Below are 23,070 nucleotides of genomic sequence, written 5' to 3'. Positions count from 1 at the left end.
AATGAGCAAGAGGTTAATATTAAAAAGCCTAATGTGTTCACTTTCCCTCTGCATCCAACTATTCACATTTTTGAAAAGGCAATTATGGAAGAATAGTACAATTTGAGTTGTTCTAGCAAGAGATGTATGTTCAACCTGGCAAAAGAAGAAAAACTGCTTTCTGATAACGTGCGGAATGATAGAGCGGTATGAATTGTGAAACCTTACAAAGGGGGGTAGTATGTGTTATATGATGCCTCTGACTATTCTAATGCTATGCAACATATTCTTCACAATGCTGAGTTTTTTACACCACTGTTTCTAAAAATCGAATAAACATAGCATACAATAGAATTGATTTATTTTTGATAGAATATTTATTAGACCAGTGAATAGACAGTGAGGCGGTCTACTTGGCTTTATGCTTGGGCTTTTCTGCATTTTATGAGGCAAAACTGAGTGCATGTTGGATGTGTATTTACAAACATACGATAATGTTAATAAAAATGAAAATAGTTTATATAAACATTCCTTACCCTGCCCTTCTTTTAAGAAGTTTATTTTGAGTCCATGGGGGGGCTGGAAAACTCTATTAGCTAAGCGTGAATTTGTATGGCAGCTTCGATTAGGAGCCACCTTCCCACCAGGTTTAAATGAGTACACCTCCATCTCACCCATTTTACAGATGAAGGCTTATAAGCTTTAGAATTTTCAGCATTTTAAGAAGGGTTTGCAGCATGTTTTATTTTAGTATTATGTATTCAGTATCAATGTTTTTATTCATTAATTATTGTGTTATACTGTGGTTCTTGGATAATAGTTTATAGTTGAAGTTTGTTTTACGCTGTGTTATGATTCGTAGTGTTTAGTCAATGACTGTGTCAAATAACAAGTGCTGTCATTTTATGAAGGAATGGAAATGTAACATGCACAAGTTTAATTAGGTAGTAATTAACAAATAGTTTAGGACAACTTGTGTTATATAAGGTTGCATTTCAAGATGGCCTGTATTCTGATGAAGTCTCTGGCGTGAGACAAAAGTGCTTAATTATTTTTTATTTTGTCTTTATTAAATCTCTATTTCAATCAACATTTGGACCCTCTTGCTGGGGTTTTGTTTTTGTGTGTTTATGGTTTATTTACAATGCTGCACCATTTTGTTTGGTTAAAAAAAAATCTATCCATTTTTACCTTCTATACTTTGTGATTGTGTAAACTACTTGTTTTAGCATTCTGTGGGGTTCTTTGTAGTTATGTCAGACAAACCTACAGGATTCAAAAAGTGCACTTCTTGTGGGCATAAAATTCTGGATTCAGATGCTCACAAGTGCCTATATTGTCTAGGGGCTGATCATTTAGATATGGCATGCAAAATATGCTCCACCTTCAATCCTAGGGCTTTAGCGGATTGATGTAATGAACTAATTTTAAGAGATCTTTTGCCTTCTACTTCTGTTTCAGGGGCTCAGACCCCCTCCAAACACAATAAATCCTCTTCTGTGGAGCATAGGAAGTGCTCACCTCCAAAGTCCCTCAGATGTTCCAATGAGCCTCTTACAAAAAACAAGAAATCATCGGGTCCCATGCTGTTGGATCCTAAGACTTCAGTCAGCTTCTACCACTCTAATTACAATTAGGCCAATGGTGGCTCCCTCAGATCCTAAACAATAGGAGAGTTACTACTCTTGAATACACAATAAAATCAATATCATCTATCCCACCTTCGAAGTTGCTTCAAACCCCAAAGAAGCACTCAAGGCCGCCTCCTACTTCTTCCTTTAGGTCCTCCAGGAGCTTATTGAAAGCAGACATAGGATGATGTGCAAGTTTATCACAGCTCAAATCCAGATGGGGGTCTTAACAAGTGCATCCCTCTGTCGGATCCGTGAGTATGCAAATAACTTCTAAAGCCATTTTCCCTCCTCCTCCAATCTGTCCTGTGGTTTTGGAGCCCCAGGATCCAAGATCTCTAAGAGATCCAGTGTCTGATCCGAGGAAAGCTTCTTCCTCCACTCTGATATATACTTAACTAGTTCTGCCCGATAACATTGGAGCAGAATGAGTTTTGGAGTAGAAATTTCAGCGGCGGGTCTGAAGGGATAGGCTCTGCTCTGATATTGTCAGATCCATCCCTTCCTCTTGGAGCTTTGGCCCTGGATAGTTCAGATCCAGTGACACCCCTGAGGTGTGGATCTGATAGAGATCTAAATCTGCCTTCCTCGGGAGTTTTGGATCTGAGGAGGCGGAGCAGGGTCTCTCCATATCTGATGTCTTTTGAGGTGGTGAAAAGGGCTTTTTATGTCCACAGAAAACTGCCTTCTCTTACTTCGGATCCTGTGTCTTTTACTCCTTCAGCTCCTAGTTCTGTGGCACTCAGACCTATTCCACTGGGACAGCCAGAACCAATAAGTGTCCAGCCAATTCCATTAGAGGAACTTCCTTTCTCTTTTCAACACCTTGCCTGACCATCCCACAAAGGTGGTACATCAGAAAATTTAAAAGTAAACATATTGACTCCCTGTTGGAAGTGCCTCATGGAGGACATGGATTTTGATGAAGGAGAGGGGTCCCCTGATCACCACCAGATGACATCTCGTTTGGAGCTATTCTAGACATCCTGAGGCAGAAAGGTGGTTGGTCTTCCCAAAATCCTTCACCAGAAGAATCAGTGTTTTCGGAGGCTTTTGGTTTTGGCCCATCTACGCCTTGGGTTACACTCTGATACTGTCCAATCCATTCCCAAAAGACACAACAAATTCCCCTACCCCCCACCTCCCCGACTGACCGACTGTACTGCAGTAAAGTAGGTTCCAGTTGATGCTATGGTGGTGGCGGCAGCCACCAAGAAGGAGCTAGCGGAAGAGAGCTCTACTGTCCATCCACCTAACAGGGGGTCTAGAGCATTGGACAGGTTTGGGAAGCAAGTTTTTGCCTTTGTAACTTCGGCCCTGAGGTCACTAAATTAACTAGCATGGTTCACTCGCCTTCAGAGAGATTTGACCAAGGAGCTTTCAAATACTGTGTCAGAGTCCATGTCTGCTGAAAATTACAAAAGGGCATCTTCTCAATTGGCGACACTCTTGTCCATATCCAGTGCTTCATTAAGGCTGATCACTCATACAACTGAAGGTACCTCACGAGCATCCGGTTAGGGTATTGGCATATGGAGACATGCCTGAATTGAGACACCCTTTAATAATGCCCCATTTGATGGCACTTCCTTGTTTAGGCCATAAGTTAAAGAGATGCTTACCCGCAGTAAGCAAGATGGAAATATCCTGTCTGCCATAGGAATCAAGTTTTCTATGCCTCATCGAACCTTTTCTAGGAATCAGAGAGGTGGCAAGGAGTTGCATTTCTGGAAATCTCAGGAACGTTTCCAAGACCCACATGGAAACAATTCCTCCAGAGGCAGAGGAGGAAATATCAATGGTAGATGTCACCCTAGAGGCAGAGGAGGTCCGCAGGATCAGGGCTTTAGATAAGATAAGAAATCCAAAAGTTGCTAGACAAAAGACTCATCCAAAGGGTCCCACAGCACCAGATAGAATTGGGAACTTATTCAGGCTTTTTTTTTAGTGCCAAAGAAAATGGGACCACACATTTTGGATCTAAGCAGCTTAAATCAGCATGTAAAGAAAGCAAAGTTTGGAATGGTCATGTTCCAGGCTATTCTACCATTTCTGCACAAGGACAATTGGATGTGCTCTATAGATCTTTAGGTTGCATAACTATGACATCAAAATAGACTAGTCTTCTGGAAGACATCTTCGCTTCTGGCTGGGAGCCAGTCATTATTTTATTTATTTATTTTTTATTTTATTTTATTTTACATTTGTTAACCGAGCAAATACAACAGGGAATGTAGACAATTTTCAGCGGAGGCCCGGGTAGAAATGTTCCAGAAACATGTCTTTGAATGTGGGAGGAAACAGGAGCACCCGGAGGCAACCCCACTCAAATGCACGGAGTACATGCAGACTCTGCACGGAAGGCACTCCAGCTGAGAATTGAACTAGAGAACCTCTTGCTGTAAGGGAACAATGGTACTGCTGCACCACTGCACTGTCTTACTAGTACAGAGTCCTACACTTTGGACTCACCACAGCCCACAGAGTATTTACCAAATGCATGGCAGTAGTGGCAGCTCATTTGAGACTAAACGGATTCCAGGTGTTTCCATACCTAGATGATTGGCTCCTTACCGCCCCTTCCAAGCATCTACTTCTACATGCCAGGGGCTATTTGCTCTACATTTGCAATTCTTTGGGCATAACTATAAATCATGCCAAATCAAACCTAATCCCAGTCCAGTCCAGAGCCTAGACTTCATTGGTATTCTTTTAGACACAATAAAATAGATTGCCTCTTTACACCTCATCGTAACTTCATTATAAAGAGTCAGATGATTTTCTTCTTGCTCATTCAACTCCTCCGGCAAGGTCAGTATTACAGGCATTAGGCTGCATGGCAGTGGCCATTGTACTTCTCCCTTTCGCACACTTTTTTATGCGGGTTCTACAATGGACATCAGCTGTACAATTGTCCATTCTTTATCAGCCCCTATCCTTTCCAGTCAGATTTGCACCAGTTTGCAAACAACATATTCAGTGGTGGATACAACTGGATGATCTACATCTAGACAGACAATTTGTTTTACCAGCCCCTTCAGCCACAGTGACTGCGGATGCTTCTCAGTTGGGGTAGGGAGGCATTTTTGGAAAGAACGGTCCAAGGCACATGGTCTCCCCAAGAGACCAAGTTGCATATCAATGTCCTAGAGATGAGAGCAGTCCTGTTAGCGTTGCAGGCATTTCAAGATGCTGTTCCATTCGGGACTATTGCATTTCAGACAGATAGCATGTCTGTTGTCTAATACATTAACAAACAAGGAGGAACTCAATCTTAGCCTCTTTGCAGAGAGGCCATGGGAATTTGGAATTGGGTGATAGCATCAGACCGCTTCTAATGACAACCCATATTCCAGGGAAAACCAACATGCTAGAGGACAAACAAAGCCGATTCATTTTGATGCCCCACTAGTGGTCTCTCAATCAGTCGGTGACAGAGATAATTTTCCTGCATCCTTGCTGTGATCTGGTTGCCCCTCCTCTCAACAACAAGTGCAGCAGATACTGCATTCTAATCCCTCCTCAGGGGGAGACAGCAAAAGATGCTGAAGTTCCCAATTGACCCCTGGGTCTACTTTATGCTTACCCTTCTCTTCCCCGGATTCCAACATTTTTGCAGAAAGCAAGTAGGCTGAAGAGCTCAGTAATCCTCATTGCCCCCTTCTGGCCTCAGCAAGTGTGGTTCCCCTTTCTGTGGTCTCATCTTCATTATCAGCCATGGATACTGGATCCCTCTCGGATCTGCTGTCACACCCATCCAGGGATCCAACATCACAACATTCGATCCCTGAGACTAACAAAATGTATCTGATGTTATCCATTTCATTATTTCTTACACCTTAGTCGTGGATCCGATGTTGGATACAATCTGGCACTTCACAGACATAGATTCAAGGCTCGAGCTCCTCCCTCTCCCATAATCCCCTTCTGCACTCTAACCCTTGGATCTCATTTGCCGCATTTACATATGGATGAGATTTCTGGCTCAGAGCTGCTTTCATTGGTTTTTCACAAAAGATTTTAAGATCGTGCTTCGATTTTTTATTAAGTTTAATTAGTTTTTTCTTCTAATAATCCTGCCCTCCCATTTCTAGTTGTTACTAGTGTTAGGGCTTTATGGTAATCCCCCTCCCATCCTTAGTCGCTTGGCACCTTTTTTGATTTCTATCAGGCTTAAGGCTTATTCCTAGATGTAGTTGTGTTAGTTCTCCTCTTCTTTTTTACGGATGTTCTTCGTGTTTCACTGTTGCAGTCATCACACTTGGGTTATCCTGTCAGGGGTAGCCCTCAGTCCACCCGAATACCAGAGGCTTAGTATTTCTGCGTCAGTTGCTGTCGCTTCAAGACTGACATCAGAGGTATAAAAACAGGCAGCTGACGCCACTACATCAGTCTTTTTGCCGAGGAGCCCGAAGCAGAAGCAGTTCACACAAGTGCCGGTCAGCCGCTACCTGAGTTTTCTTTCCAATATTGAATCATCCTGAAGTCTTCAAAAGCTAAGTACCCCATTGGGGATCCTTTTTTCTTGCTCTAACCGATGTCAGAAAAACTTGACAATTGTCTCACCTGTGGAAAGCAAATACCACACCGAGATTTCCATTCTTACTGCATCATCTATTTAGGCCCAGACCATGACGTACCTCGCAGTCAGTGCCCAAACTATTCATTGTCAAGCCTTTATTGTAGCTAAATACATTTGTTTTCGATCTCTGTATTCCGAAATGGCCTCAGTAAGCCATCCGACTAGCAATCTTCCGAAAAAATGTAAGGATAAAGACAGAGACAGACCGCGCAGGTCTAAAACTGCCGATGATGCTTCCATTAAGCCAGTCACCAGTTCGCCAGTACTCAGGCGCTTTCACGGCCGCTGATGCCCGCTTCGATGGATTTGCAGGCAGCTACCGAGACGCGTTCGGCATCCAGAATGCCATGAGACTCTTCTTTGACTATGGAACCTGCAGATGTCTCTCCCTTGGATGGATCTGGAGCCACTGTAGTTTCTGAGGAAGTTCTTCGCACTACCGACTTTCGACTTAAACCAATGACTTCTTTCGCATCTTCAATTCTTTCTAAAACTACTGAGTTTCTAAAGCCAAGAGTACGAGCTACTCCTAAAAAAAAATGACAACCCAAACTCAAATGACCGCTTTCTTACCACAATCTCAGATGCTTAAAATGGCAGAAGACCTGATCATGCTGATTAGGAGAAGCCAGCCCTTCCCCTTCTAAAAGAAAGAGACTTGTCCCCAGCAGCTTTATCTGACCAGGAGTCCGATGACTCTGAGGTTTCTGAATATGAAGATATGCCTTTATCTGCCTATGAGGATTCAGATGCAGAGGAATCCATCCCTTCTGTCGCCCCTCCAGAGGACTTTTCTTTTGGTGAAACCTTACATACTTTGAGAGAGCATTTCCATTGGGAATGCCAGGATTATCCTTAGTCCCAAAAGAGACTCAGAGAATTTTTAGATTTACCACAGCATAGACCCTTAGCTATCCCTCCTGTTCTGGATGTTGTGGCTGATGTCATTATGGAATCCAGCCTAACTCCTGATACTTTACCCCCTGCTCCATGGAAACTGGATAGGTACTACAGATTCCCTGACTCTCACAAATTTCTCTTCAAAAATCCTACTGCTGACCCAGAGGTCATCTCCCAAGGACCTAAAGGAATAAAAGCAACTACAACTAAGAATCCCACCCCCTCGGACAGGGATTCCCGAGCTTTAGACAGATGGGGTAAAAAAGTATACACCTCTGCAACTCTCGCCATTAGAGCATTGAATTGTCAGTTCCACATGCTGAAATACCAGCAACATACTATGGAACTTATTAAGCAAAAATTATCTACCTTTCCTGAATGTGCAGAAAATAAAGAATTACAGGAGCTTATGCATTCTGCAAGCCAAGTCAGCAAGCATACCCTGCAGTGTGGGTTTGATGCCCTAGAAGCATCTTGCAGGTTAACAGTCACAGATTCTGTACTTACAAGGCATGCCTGGCTTAAAGAGCAGACCTTGCCAGACCATTTGAAATCAAAATTATTGGATGCTCCTTGGCACAAGCACAGTCTGTTTGGCACCAAAGCAGAAGAGGTTTTAAAAAAGATGGAAGAAAAGGCTATGCAGACAGTCAAAGATTTTTTGCAAGTGCAGCCTCCAAGATTCAGTAGGCATTGCCCCTCAAAACATTTGTCCTTTCCAGCCCCCTCAAGGCCAACTCAAACTAGACCCAGGGGAAACAGACCCCCCCCCCCCCAGATTATAGTCTCAGGGTATGCAGAGATCTAAGCAATGGAGTACCTCCACTTCTAAAGCAGGGAGTGCTAAACCACCCCCTTACAGAAAGAATTTACAATGTCTTCTCAACTCCACTACTCACATCTGCCCAATTGCTCATGCCTGTAGCAGGAAAAGTTGCCAACCATGCAAAAAACTGGGCCTCCATCACCAACGATCGATGGGTCCTCAACATAGTATGCAAGGGGTACAAATTTTATTTCCACACGCTGCCATCCCCAAAAGGTTTCCTAGACCTTCCTCCAAACCAGTGGGCAGAGGCACAAAACCCAGTTCAGTCCCCGCTCTCCATAAGGGCAATTCAGCCTGTTCCTGCATAACAGGCCAAGGTTTTATATTCCAGACTTTTCCTGGTACCCAGAAAAGAGGGCACGTGGCACCCAATCTTAGCTGATCTATCCATTCTAAACACCTTCCTGGTGGTACCAAAATTCAAAATGCTCACCCTACAGCAACTTCTCCCTATGCTGTCCAAAGATGCCTGGTTAGCCACCCTAGACCTAAAGGAGGCCTATCTGCACAATCCAATCAGGGACTCCTGTAGGAAATATCTACATTTCATGGCAGGATCTATGCATTATCAGTTCTCTGCACTTCCCTTTGGCTTATCCACTGCTCCCAGAGTTTTCAAAAAATGCCTGGCTCCGGCCATTGCCTACTGCAGACAGAGAAATATTCAGATTTACCCTTACAACTTAACGCCACCAAGAGCAGCTCCCACCCCTGCCTGGGACCTTAACTTTGTGTTGGAAAAGCTCTCGCTACCCCCCCCCCCCTTTGAGCCTGCAGCATCAGCAGAGTTAAAATTTCTCTCTTGGAAAACAGCCTTGCTTTTGGCCATCACATCAGCTAGAAGAGTGTCTGAGATACAAGCACTTATGGCTGTGGAACCCTTCATTATTTTTCATGCTGACAGGGTCTCCCTCAGGACCAACCCAACTTTCATGCCTAAAGTGGTGTCCAGTGTGGCTCCCAACCAATCTATCCATTTAAGTAAAAAAATAATAAAAACTGTAAACAGCCTATGAGCATGCAAGTAACGCATACAGTCCAGGTATATAAAAAATAGAATTCTTTTATTACAAGTAGGTAAGCGCTTTCATATAGAGCTTCGTCAGACCATTAAATTAAGATGGTCAAAAATTCATTTAAGTACAAGGCACTATCCAATCATATGCATTCAATTCCCAAGTCCCAAACACACTCATTTTAAACTGAGATTATAATCTGGGGGTGGGGGTCTGTTTCCCCTGGGTCTAGTTTGAGTTGGCCTTGAGGGGGCTGGAAAGGACAAATGTTTTGAGCAGATATCTCAAAATAATCTATCCATTTGTCCACCTTTTTTCCCTAATTCTCAAAATAAGGGGGAAAGAATCCTGCACTCCTTAGATGTGCACAGACAGCTCTGATTCTACCTTAATAGGATTAAACCCTTTAGGAAATCTGACCAGTTACTAGTCAGCTTTGCACCAGGGGCAGAGGACAAGGCCATATCAAAACAAACCATCTCCATATGGATAGCACACTGTATCCATTTCTGTTGCAAACACCATGGGAAACCACCCCCTCAGGGGGTCAGAACGTATTCCACTAGGGCAACTTCAACCTCTACAGCCTTTCTCAGAGGAGTCCCTACCTGGGACATTCTGGAAGCTACTACTTCGAATTCTGTTCATACCTTCACCAGGCATTACCACCTGCCTATCTTTTCCAAATCCAAGGCGGGCTTTGCAACAGCAGTCCTCCAGGGCATACTAGCCAGCCCCAACTCTTCTTGACTGCCTCCACCCATTCTTCAGCTTTGGGAAGCAACCCAAGTGTGATGACTGCAACAGTGAAACACGAAGAACATAAATGTAGATGTTCGAGTGTATTCACTGTTGCAGTCCTGGTTTCCCACCCTCCAGCCGCCTTGTCTCTGTTTTTCACTCTCACTCTTCCTCACTCCTTACTGGGCTATTGGTATTTACTATTTACTGGTGGTGTTTTTCCACCATAACTTAGCTCTCTATTTGGGGGCTCCTGACATTTGGGACAAGAAAAACTGATGTAATGGTGTCAGCTGCCTGTTTTTATACCTCTGACATCAGTCTTGAAGCAACAGCAACCGATGCAGAAATACTAAGCCTCTGGTATTCGGGCTGACTGAGGGCTACCCCTGGCAGGATAATGCAGGTGTGATGACTGCAACAGTGAATACACTCGAACATCTACATTTATGGTAAGTGTACACAACTGTACTTTTTTTTGACAGAGGTCTTTTTCCTGTGTTTCAGTGTTTTTTTGTGTGTATGCATGTGCGTGTTAGACTGATAGGTATGTCTGAGAAAGACAAACCTACAGGTTTTAAGAGGTGCTCTTCTGTTGACATAAGATGCTAAATTCTGACGTCCACAAGAAGTGTGTTAGTTGTTTGGGCGCCGACCACCTTGTGACTGATTGCTCTGTATGTGCGGCATTCAACTCTCAAGTGCTGGTGGACCACCAAAACAAATTGTTGCTGAAGGGCCTGGCTCAAGGGGGTCCTTTTGTTTCTGGGTCCCTGTCTTCTACTGGCCTTAAGGAGACCAAGAGGAAACCCACTTCTGTTTCCCCGGGTGCTTCTCTTCCTGTGTCTTAAAAATGCCCGAGGCATTTGGATCAGAGATCTCTGGATCTGAAACTATCTTTGGCCATCTCAGATCAGGTGTCTCAGAATCCATCCATACGTTCCGAGGTCTCTTTGGATCAGAGGCCCTCTGGTCCTGTTGCAGTTTGGTCTCATTTGGATCCATCTGTTCCGTTGGATCCGAGGAAGGTGGTTCAGCAGATGTCTGATCCAACGTGTTCATCGGATCCAGCATTATTTCTTGAGGGCTCTCCTTCAGGATCCACAAGAGGTCTGAAGCACTCTGCTCCCAGGCATTGGAACCGATCTTCAGACTGCCGACATCATAGGGTGGCTTCAGGATTCAGGCTTCTTCAGCCTTCTCTAGACCCTCCAGGAGCTTTTTGCCCATGGATATGGACAGGATGATGAGAGGCTTTCTTAGGGCCCAGATAGAGATGGATCTCCTGGCATCTCCAGCCCGCTCGGGCTCAGCAAGATCCCCGGCCCCAAGGTTGCTGTCTCCTTTTCTGTTTCTCCCTGTTTTGGTATGCCAGAGTCCCAAACCAGCTCAATCCCATTGCCATTGGATCAGAGTGGGCCTTGGCTTTGAGAGGTCGGTGCCGGGTCTCTAGGAAGAGGATCAGGTCTGGGCTTCTCAGATCACCCTCTTCCTTTAGGGGCCCCAGCTCTCAACAGCTTGTGGCTGGTACTGTCTGGAGGGCCAGGACCTAGGGTTGGCTCCTCTCCTTCATCCCAGATGGCTTTGGTTACCAGGGCTGGGGAGGGAGTTTCCTCGAGTCCTTCGGCTTTTTGAGTGGTAGAGCAGACTTTCTCCAGGTCTGGAGCAGTGTCTTTCCCTCTACTGGGTACATCCCAGCCTGTTACTATTCCGAGCCCTGAGCCCATCCATCCTGTCCAGGGTCAGTCCTCCAGATATAGCCTTCAGGCGGCATCCAAACCCCAGGGGTTCCCCCCTCTTCCGAGTCCTGCCTTGACCCCCACACAGAGGAGGTGCTATGGGAGAGTGAGTGCAAGAGGAGGCACTTGGACTTGCTCATGGAGTCCCTCACAGAGGATACATATTTTGATGAGGATGACGGGTCCCACAGGTTTCTGCCGGATGACGTCTCCTTTGGATACATTCTGGCGCTGTTAAAACTGAAAGGCGGATGGTCTTCCCAACCCCATCTTAGAAGGAATCTGTGTTCCTGAAGTACAGTACAAAACACCAACTACTCGGAACACCGAAAGGAAACTAACGGTAAGTAACTGCTTGGCTGCATGTTGACCTTTGCCCCTTACCTCCACGGTAGTGCGATCTCGGAATTGGTATATTTAGTTAGGGGGGGTGTGGGGGTGAAGCCGCCCACGTGGGTGTTTTTTCTTTGCTTCTGTTTTAGTGTACTTGGGTTGGCCAACAGGTTACTTACCATTTGTTATCTGTTGGTGTTCCAAGCAGTTGGTGTCTTGTACTGTCAGTGTTCTCTGCTCGATCTTCTGAAAGTCAGGTAAGTGGCATTTCGGTTATATGAAGGGGATCCATATATGTGTCTGTATATATGTGTGTGTGTTTTATATATATATATATATATATATGTGTGTGTGTGTGTGTGTGTATATATATATATATATATATATATATATATATATATATATATATATATAGACACACACACACACACACACACACACACACACATATATATATATATATATATATATATATATATATATATATATAGGTCCACCTTGAAATCTCAAATTTCATTATTTCAAGACCACAGTCATGAAAGCTGGGAATGTCACAGTATGCAAATATTGAAGCTCACAATATTGAAATCTCACAATATCGAAAATGCACTTTGCGAAGTGTTTTTTTTTCATCCCTCCACCGTTGCACATTCACACCCTCTGACAGTGTACCTCGATCACAGTACTATGAATTACATTAGTGAGCAAACACATACATGGAAGACGAGTCTTCCAATTGTATTATTATAGACAGATAAGCCATTACATCTGAAGCACTCTAGCGATGGCTTTAAGGAAGTCAGACATGGTATGTGTGGCCTTATTTGCTAAAATGGTCTCAAACTGACTGCATCTCCACACTACTCTTCCTGTTTTGGGATACGGCGGACATCCGCATGCAGGACGACTCCTCAATTCCTCTACACTCTCCTGCTCTCTAGTCAGCATCTTCATAAGGACCGACAAATCTGTTGCCTTGGTCCCTAATAAACACTTCAGTTATCAGTGCCACGCTTCCACCGAGTTTAAATTGTGTATGTTCCAAAACGTAATAGGAAATAAGGGGGGAAATCTGCTAGCAGTAGTCTGCATACCAAACTTTCTTTTTCTTCCTAAAACATACCATTCGCCAAAGTATTTTACAAGCTCTTTACCCTCTGCAGGGAATGACTCTTTCAATGTGTGGAAAGCTGGTAGCACTTCTCCTTCTGATAGAAAAGCTAATGCTATTAGACTTTTTACTGCTGGGTGAAAGGTCATATCAGTATTATACAGTGAAGCTAACTCCAGCTGTTGTACTTTTCTCCATACATTCCTACCAAAATGGAATAGACAGCCCTTGGATAGCACTCCACTGATGTTAAACTTTATACTTTTAATTGCAACGTTTTCAAAGTCACATAATACATATTTTAAGGTGGTCTTGAACCCCTGGTCCGAGAGCAGATGGAAGCCACAATCCCACATAGCATTATAAGTTTTCAGTGACTTTTTCCTCATTAAGCAGTACAGTACAGGCACCAATTTACTAATGCTCAATATTTCATCAAGCTGTGACTACTATAAAGTTGCTTGCATATCAGCCCCTTATAAAAGAATGTGCCATCCATTAGCCAAATAGTGACACGACTTAGGTTGAATAAATTCTTTACTGTGGTTAATACAATTACAGTACTGTCACCGCTGTCATCTACTACTCTTTTTTCCAAAAATGTACCTGTCTTTATAGGGTAGTCTTGTACATTTAACATTTGCAGACTTAGATTTGGATTGCCTTTCAGTGCAGTTTGTTTTCTAATTAATCGTCAGAGTTGTTGAAGCAAAGCTCTTCTAGTGGGATGATTAGGTGGTATATCCACTGAAGTGGAAGTTAATGCATTTTCCACTAGAAGACAGGGTGAATCTCTGGATACTGCAGCCCTGTGTTTTAATTCAGTGCACACATTATATTTCTCCAGCTCTGACTGGTCACCAGTATGATTATGGTGCACAGATTTCAACAGTTGCTCACCGGTAGGTACAGTAAAAAATTATTAACTTACCTTTACACTTCCTAGCCAACTTCCACTTGCAGCACCAATATTTTTTATGATTTGGAGTTCGTTCCAGGTGAAACATAACCTTCTATGATGACGAATTTGTTGTGTTTTTGAGATATACTTGTTTTGTAAACTGTACCTAGACTTCCCAGTGGGGGATAAGTCACAGTAGCCATAGTTGTGTTTGTACAATGTACGCCAAAGTGATAGGGGTATTTATATACTGCTTACGAGATTGTAGCATTCGAGATTCTGTAGTTTCGACATATTGAGCTTTTGTGATTGTGGTCTTGAAATACTGAAATTCGAGATTTTATTATTTCCAGATTATGTATAGATATATATAGATATGTATATATGTGTATGTATGTATATATGTATATATATATATATATATATATATATATATATATATATATATATATATATATATATATAGCTATATAGATACGTATATCTATATTTTGTGTGTGTATGTATATGGGTATGTGTGTGTGTGTGTATATATATATGTATATATATATATATATATATATATATGTGTGTGTGTGTGTGTGTGTGTGTATGGCATAACACAATCTGTGCACTGAAAACTTGTAACCCAGATGCAAATGCAAAAAATATAAAGAAAATAAAAAACACAGTACTCGACTTCACCAATCATGGTATTTAAAGACAAAAGATAGGCTTACTCTGCAGCACACAAAGGTTTCCTTCAATATACACAGGGCTTATTCAGTGTATTAAAATACCATTAATGGTGAAGTTGAGCGTTGTTTTTTTTAGTTTTCTCTCGTTTTTCTACATACACACACGCGCAAATACACACGTGTATTGAGAGAGACAGGGATAGGGCTGACAACTTTTAATACATGAAAGGCTGAAATGCAAGCATGTTAGTTTTTTTTTCTTTCTTTCAGAAAAGAAAATATTTAGTGGTAAGGGAGTATGCCTTATGGCTTGTGTAGGCTGCATTATATGAATAATGGGAGTAATGTTCCTTAACAGAATATGGGATTTTGCATATGTGTGAGAGAGAGAGATGGACTTCAGGTAAATGTGATAGAGAAAATGCAGTGTTTACTTCAGCATATATTGGGTGGACATTTGGGACCCCAACTATAAAAATAAGAAAAAAAAGTTTGGAAACAAGTAGGATGTGTAAGTTTTGCAGAAAAACGAGTTAGGAAAGGTAGGTGACGCTAAAAGTAAGTTTTGTCCAGTTAATTCTACGGCTCATACCTCTCAACTGTAAAGATTTTTGCAGAATGTGCAGATTTTTGCCTCACATTTTTGGTCCATTTTTCATAAAATTGTGTTTTTTATAGCAAATTAGTGGCAAATCAATAAAGACTGAAGTTCAAAAATAATGGCAGACATTTGAGTTTTAGACTTCATACCCTTCAGAAAATTCAAGCTAATGCAGAAACTTGTTATGTTATCAACTTTCTAAGTTTTAAGTGCAATTTTTAAAAATTGGCCCTAGTTTTGGGCCTTTGTCCCACTTTTATTTATGGCTTTGTCCAGATTTCTTGATCTAAGAGGTTGCGAGGTATGCTGCTGCTACAGTATACCATCAACTTGTTTGTTACTAACTGGCTTTGGGACCATGGAAGAAAATGTCTTAATATTGTTTTCTTTTTTTTTTTTTAAAGAAATTAAAGCGGTTTTGAACATGAAGGAACTCAGAATTGCCAATTTATACAGTTGCTGCTGTTCTGAACCCTACAAGATTGGGGCCTGCACTTGGAAAAGCTGCTCAACACATCTCTACATTGGTCTGAAGATATCAAGAACACATTTCAAACCTTGCCTTTCCTACATGAAATGCATTGTAATTTTTATTTTATAACCACTTTGTAATAATATCACTAGCCTTTATTAAATATTTTTACAGTTTTAGGTATGTTGCAAAACCGCATGTCATCTGATAATTAGACTGTATCATAATGAGTTAAGAAATGTTAAATAAAATAACATTTGATCTTGAAATGTGTACTGTATTGTACAAAATGGGCTAACTTAGTTGCAGCCTTTTTTTTTAAATGAATATATAACTTAGAACTGACAGGCAGTTTGTTACTAGAGACCAAGTCACTTCAGGTACATCAAAAGGAGAAGCAAGAAAATTTAGTCACAATTATTTTGTATATGTTTTTCATATAAAGTTGTTTTCTAAAACTATTTTTCCGGTAAGTGTAACTCTGTATTTGACTGGACTTGTGTACTGGATATTTTGTAACCTTTTCCTATATATTTCAGAACATGGTGCTTCTGATCCTGGCCAGTATGGGCATGGAGTGTTCTGGAATTTTTTTTTTCTTAATAAAGCACTCTGCTTACAAATATTCGCTGCATTGGTAACACATAGTCTGAAGAAATAAACATTCCATTTGGGGAAGAAACACTTGCTTGTGACTTCCCAACTAATTTTTGCAGTAGGAATCCTATATTTTGTAACATATTTATCATTTTCCAAAATTAGCACATTCTGAGTATAATTTTTTTTGTAATTGCTCCTTTATTCCCTAAATATTTTTAACCTTTTGAGTGATAACCACTATTTCTTATTAATTTGTGACTGATGCCTCAGACTGGATTTCTTCTTGGTTTATGATGCGGTGGAAGTGAAGTTATTTCAAATACCAGTGACCCCTTTCCTGGAGATAAAGAGGAGAATATCCATTTGCTTAGACTGTTTTGGGGAACCAATGCATAATTCCCTGTATGATCATTTCTGACCCTGTGTAGATTGCACAAAAGAAAGCAGCTGAGTAGGTTAATAGCAGCTTCTTTTGTGTCATTTGATTTTCTGCTCTTTGTAATGCTGTTGAAAATAAAGTTTATTCCCTGAGAGATTTTTGTGTCTTCTTTTGGAGTAGCATGTTAGACAAACACTGGAAATTGTGTTCAAGTGTTTGGTTTATTCAGTAGTACCACTGACTGCTTATTTACATGTGTTATGTACACATGTATACTATTTGTTTCGGGCATATTGTTATATTAAATTATTTGCTGGTTATTTTTGTTACTTCACAAAAAAGGTATTGGAATTATTATGTAAATTAACAGACATCATTCTTAATAAAAGCAGTGGGGCAGATATCTATATAAATATATAGGTGTATATGTGTAGACAGTGTGATTTTTCTTTTAATTTATAGAGGAACCAGGTAGGTGGCAAGCAATGATTGTGCTCTTCACAGATAACACAAAATATTCAATTACCTGAATTTTAGGCACAGCTTGACCAGCTAGAATGCAAGTTAACTAGGAGTAAGTTGTTCTCATGGAGGCATGTGTGGGTATACAACGGTCAGTTCATTGCTGAGCGGTCAACAAGAATTCTATGGCTTGGAGCAGAATGGGGAAATGTACATTTCTGTCAGGTACCTTTGCCATACTTGCTTTGAATTACTTGACACATATGAACCATCTCCAGGGTAAGCTAGCTGAACTAACCCTAGACACACTGAGAAGGCCAGTGCCAGCACATTCTCACAGATAACTAGAGGCAGAGATGTCCACCATGTTTAACATATCTACTCTTTCCATGCACCTGTTGCACAAGGTGGCTGATGAAGTAGCTAGAGCGGTGGGAACAGGCATTTACCATGCTCCGCTATGCTTGGCACTGACTTTGTGACATTGCAGAGTCTTTCCTGAATGCCTTTATCAATGGGGACTCATTTTTCAAACCTCAGGTGATGGAGAACCTGTTAGAGTAAACAAGAAGTTAAGACTTCATCCACAGTGGAAATCAGGTTCACAGCCCCCAGTGGTTCTTCTCAAGGGATCAAAAGGGTTGTAAAAACTTATGGTTTAAAAAATCTCAGAGGCAGCTCTGTGACCAAGATTGTTTCCTACAGAAATCTCAGAGTCCCATCTAAGGGTTCAGACTGTGATTTTTCAGAGTCCCTTCTAAGGGTTCAGACTGTGATTCTTCAGAGTCCCTTCTAAGGGTTCAGACTGTGATTCTTCAGAGTCCCTTCTAAGGGTTCAGACTGTGATTCTTCAGAGTCCCTTCTAAGGGTTCAGACTGTGATTTTTCAGAGTACTTTATGGAGTTTTTCACAAATGTCTCTTTCAATGGGTCCTCATTCTTTGGACCACAGTTGAGGGAGAAAAAGAATGAACAAGAAGGTAAGACCTTGTCCACACACTGTTCAAGTTCACACACCCCAGGAGATCTTTCTCAAGGAATCAAAAAGGTCCTAAGAACTCATGGTTTAAAAAAAATCTCAGAGGCAGATGTTTGAAAAGTTTCAAGATGGGTTCCCATTGAAATCAAAGGATCCCTTAAAGTGGTGCCACCCCATGGCAGTGGTACCCCCCTTCCAAGGAAGAGAACAAAAAAATCCCTAGAGACTTGCATGTCCTCGGCTCCGACTCTGCCATCTTCTAAAGCTCGAGAGCTATTTACTGGCTCGAGGCCTCCCCATATCCCACAATGCCTGGCGCTAGATCCCCAGATCTCGTTTGCCACTTCTGCTACGAGGTTGCTTTTGCTGGCTCAGGTCGTATTTTTCGTCTTTTTGATAGGCTTTATATAAAAAAAAATTTCTTATAGATAGTTGGTGCTTAAATTTTCTTATAGTAGTTTTAGCACTTATTGTCTCTGTGTAATTTTAGATCTATCCCATCCCCTTAGAAAACTCGTTTGTACTGTTAGAGAGTTCCCCCCCCCTTTCTTTTTTTCTCTTCAAGGTAGCCGTTTTTAGTTAGAGGCTAACCCTTGTTCTCTAAAATACCCTTTATAGTGTTTTCAGGCAGAAATAGTTGTAGTACTTTACTATTTTCTGGTATATATATATATATATATATATATATATATATATATATATATTATAGTTATAGTGTGTGTGTGTGCGCATTGTTAAGGTGTGGTAACTGGTGTTTTGTGTGTACGGGTTTCTTTATACTTGTTCCCTACCGTTGTACTGTTGACCTTTTTTTCCTGTGACATTTCCTTTTTGCAGGATGTCCAAAGATACGAAGGTATCAGGATTCAAGAAGTGTGACTCGTGCTGTCAGAAGATGTCTCTGACAGATGGTCACACTTCTTGTGTCTACTGCTTGGGCGCCCTACACCTGCAGGACTCTTGTTCGGTGTGCCACGCCTTTAGTCCAAGAGTCCTGCAGGAGCGTAGGAATAAGTTAATCCTTAGAGGATTACTAAAACCTGAAGGGTCACCTGCTAAGACTCAGCCAGGGAAACCCTCCAAGCTATCAAAGCCATCGGTTCCCAGCTCGGAGCCGTCGTCGGGTGTGGCGTCTGCTTTGACTTTGGTTCCGTCTGGAACCGAAGTACCTGCCTCTCAGTCGGCTCCGACCCTGGTGTTGGAACCCTCAGGGAGCCAAAAGCATTCTAGGTCCCCATCCCTAGAGTTGATTCACTCGGCTCCGGGGTCGCCCCTGTTAGTTGGAGCGAAGTCACCGATCTCACTCTTCTCGGTCTTCAAGACTGTCTGACCATGACTTGGAGAGAGTGGTGAGCAGACTTCTGAAATCGCAGGCCCTGGCTAAAATGCTATCCAGCCCCCCTCATCATGGTTCGGCTCTGCCCGTCTCTACAGTAGTTCATCCTTCGTCTCACCCCTTGAGTTTGGAGCTGGTTGGGGTTCAGATCGTGGAACCGTCGGCGCCGATACCTACCCTTTCGGTTCCTTCAGCTCCGATCACTTCCATGGCGCCATCCTTGGAGGGATCTGGGCGCCGAGACTCCCTCGTCAGTTCCGAGGGGGCGAGTGGCATCGGACCCTTGTCTGACCCCGTTCTCCCCTTCGGAGCTTCGGCGCAGGTGAGCTCGGCTCCCACATCGGCCTCGGAGCCATCCCCTCTTGGTGCCGGGGAGGGTTCTGGTCTCTTCGGAGCCTGAGTCGTCTTCTCTGCCGGGAAGGGGTGCCTTCGAGGTCATGAGAAGTGTGCTGGCCCCTGAGTCAGCCCCACAATCAGCCTCTTCGGCTCCTCCCCCCACGGTGCCTGCGTCTGCCTCTGCCCCTCCTCCAGACCCCAAGCGAGGAGAACAATCACTCAAGGTCTCCCCAATGGGCGTGTCTTCCTCTTCCGAGGCCTCCCCTGATCATTCACAGGAGCCCCCCTCGAAACAGGAAATGTAAGAGGAAGCATGTTGACTCCCCTGAGTCTGTCACTTCGGATACCGACTTAGAGGATTCAGAAGGGTCCCCGAGGTCCCCCTCTGAAGATGTCTCCTTCTCAGACATCCTTGAGATGCTTAGGCAGAGGGGGAACTGGACTACCCTTAACCCTTCTGAGGATGAGTCTGTATTTCTGGACGCGCTTGGTTCTCGCCCCTCCACCTCCTGGGTGAGGAAGCATGTTGACTCCCCTGAGTCTGTCACTTCGGATACCGACTTAGAGGATTCAGAAGGGTCCCCGAGGTCCCCCTCTGAAGATGTCTCCTTCTCAGACATCCTTGAGATGCTTAGGCAGAGGGGGAACTGGACTACCCTTAACCCTTCTGAGGATGAGTCTGTATTTCTGGACGCGCTTGGTTCTCGCCCCTCCACCTCCTGGGTGCCTCCGCCTTTTGATCCACTGATGGCAGTGGTGGCTCGAAAGGCATGGTCAGCCCCAGATACAGTGGAACCAACTCACCGAAGGCCCACGAAATTCATCACAGCACCACAAGACAAGCAATTTTTGACAAAGGGTGTCCCTGTTGATGCTGTGGTGGTAGAACCCCCCTAATAAGGAATCTAGGATGATGGACAGATACGGGAAGCGGATGCTTCCTCAGCGACTTTTCCATGCGGTCGCTGAACTATTTGTGCCATTTTACCCGCCTTCAAAGGGATCTCCTTAAGGAGCTAGGAGATGCACTTCAAGATCCATCAGCTGTGGGGGCCCAGGATAAGATTACCTCCCAGCTGGTGACTCTTAATTCGATAATGAACTCCTCCATGTGGCTCATTTCTTATGCGGCCGTTGGGGCAAGTAGGGCTGCAGGCACAGGTGTGGCTTTGAGAAGGCACGCTTGGATGTGGTTATGTAACTTTGCGGAACCCTTTAAGGCATCTTTCACCAATACCCCTTTTGATGGTTCTGCTCTTTTTGGACCACAGGTGAAGGATACCCTTACCAGGTGTGAGCAGGAAGGCAAGACTCTCTCTCCTGTGGGAGTCCGTTTTTCCACTCCTTCTAGACCATACCCCAAAGGTCAGAAAAGTGGGAAAATGTGGTTCCGGAAACCCCAGGGAGCTGTGCCTGACACACGTGGTGAGTTTCCCTCCAGGGGCAGAGGAGGAAACAACAATAGACACCACCCTCGAGGCATAGGGGGCCAACAAAATCAGGGCAGCAGAGATTCCTTCTCTGACAAGCCCTTCCAGCATCGCTGAGGGGCTGCCCGGCTTCAGAGGCAGTCAGGGAAGATTATCGCTGTACCCAAAAGCCTGGCAAGACATAACTTAAGACAGATGGGTACAGTCTATCATATCCGGAGGTTACAGAATTCCCTTCGTTCATACCCCCTTAAGGTCAAACAAATCCCTTCCAGATGTTCCACCCAGTCTAAGGGAACAAGCAGTGCAAGAGATCTCAAAACTGCTACAAAAACGAGCCACGAGCCATCCAACGAGTCCCAGCAGACCAGCAAGGATCCAGAATTTACTCAAGGTTCTTTTTGGTACCAAAAAAGACAGGGGACTGGAGACCCATTTTGGATCTCAGCAGACTAAACAGGTCTGTACAAAGAACGAAGTTCCGGATGGTCACGCTTCAGTCCATTCTACCCTTTTTGGGTCAGGACAGTTGGATGGACTCCATACATCTTCAAGATGCATACTACCATATCAAAATGAACAGGCACTCCAGAAGATTCCTCCACTTCCGGCTGGGAGCCGGTCATTATCAGTTCCGAGCTCTACCCTTTGGTCTCACCACAGCTCCCAGGGTGTTCACCAAATGTATGGCAGTAGTTACCTCTCACCTGAGATGGCAAGGATTCCAGGTGTTTCCCTATCTAGACGACTGACTCCTTACTGCTACCACCAGACATCAGCTGCTTCGAGCCAGGAACTATACCATCCAAACTTGCTCCAAGCTAGGTATCACAATAAATTTCGAAAAGTCTGCTTTGTCTCCTTGTCCATCTATAACCTTTATAGGCACAAGTTTAAGTACAAAAGACATGTCAGCGAGACTTCCGTTACACAGAGTATTAGATATTCGCCATGTACAGGTGTTATGAGGATGCAAGAAAATTCAGGCCAGATTCGTCCTAAAGACATTGGGCCTCATGGCAGCAGTGATCATACCAGTCCCCCTGGCTCATTTTCATATGAGGATTCTTCAGTGGTTGCTTTTCCACCCAATGATCATTTCTACAACTTCCAATGTCTCACATGATTATGATTACACAGACATGCAAAGACCTGCTTGCTTGGTGGATGGTTTCCCCATCAGTACCCCAGGGCAAACCATTTGTTCTTCCTCCTCCAGTAGCCACGGTGACCACGGATGCCTTCCTGATCGGGTGGGGGGGCACTTTCAGGGCAGAACAGTCCAAGGCACCTGGCAACCCCACGAGTACCATCTGCATATCAATGTCTTGGAGATGAGAGCTGTGCTTTTAGCATTGCAAACTCTTCAGAACTCTCTTCCCACCGGGACTATTGCAATTCAGACAGACAATATGTCGGTAGTGTGGTACATCAACAAGCAGGGCGGAACCAAGTCCTACCCCCAGGTAACAACATTCCCATTATGGAAAACATGTTAAGTTGGTTGTCACTCTCCCTCCCTTACCAAACAATACTACTAGGTGACTTTAAAATAGATTGGGCCAACTGCTCCAAAGATTATCCCTCAGAGCATATCAACCTTTACGGGTTCTCCCAAATAATCACAACCCCCACTAGGACAGACAAAACAACCAAACGTCAATCCATTTTGGATTGGATTCTGGTATCTCACCCCACTTTTATACATCAATCTGGCCGCTTACCTGACCGTCTAAGTGATCATCAACCCACCTACCTAATTAGGAGCACGACCCAACACCTACCCAACCTACCTCTACTAAAAATAATACGTAATAAAAAAAGCTTCAGAGCCAATGACTTTAATAAAGCACTAAATTGCTGCTACTGTCTCCCTCTTAAACAACTACCTTTCAACGAAGCTGTACAGTACTTTAACTCTACCTTCCTACATATCCTAGACCATCATGCCCCTACTAGATCCATCAGGACAAAAGCCCACCAAGCCCCATGGCTCACCAAAGAGACAAAAAAGATAATGAAAGATAGGGACAAACT

At 43.3% G+C, this 23,070-nt stretch overlaps 1 protein-coding gene across 21 annotated transcripts in view; it reads left to right on the top strand.

Annotated features, from left to right (window-relative positions):
- Positions 1-16,645, top strand: part of EPB41L2 (erythrocyte membrane protein band 4.1 like 2) — a 2,741,769-nt gene extending 2,725,124 nt beyond the window's left edge. For all 21 annotated transcript variants that reach the window (XM_044064528.1, XM_044064527.1, XM_044064516.1 and 18 more), the window contains one exon: positions 15,445-16,645. Coding sequence is in view for 1 of the 21 variants with exons in the window: in XM_044064516.1 (XP_043920451.1) it covers positions 15,445-15,462 (18 nt within the window). In the remaining 20 variants the exon portion in view is untranslated. The remainder of the gene's footprint in view (positions 1-15,444) is intronic.
- The last annotated feature ends 6,425 nt before the right edge of the window (positions 16,646-23,070 follow it).

This window comes from Protopterus annectens, chromosome 1.part0 (assembly GCF_019279795.1).
Source record: "Protopterus annectens isolate FY-2018-M chromosome 1.part0, PAN1.0, whole genome shotgun sequence".
NCBI classification, from domain to species: Eukaryota; Metazoa; Chordata; order Ceratodontiformes; family Protopteridae; genus Protopterus; species Protopterus annectens.
This window is presented reverse-complemented; position numbering and strand designations above follow the sequence as displayed.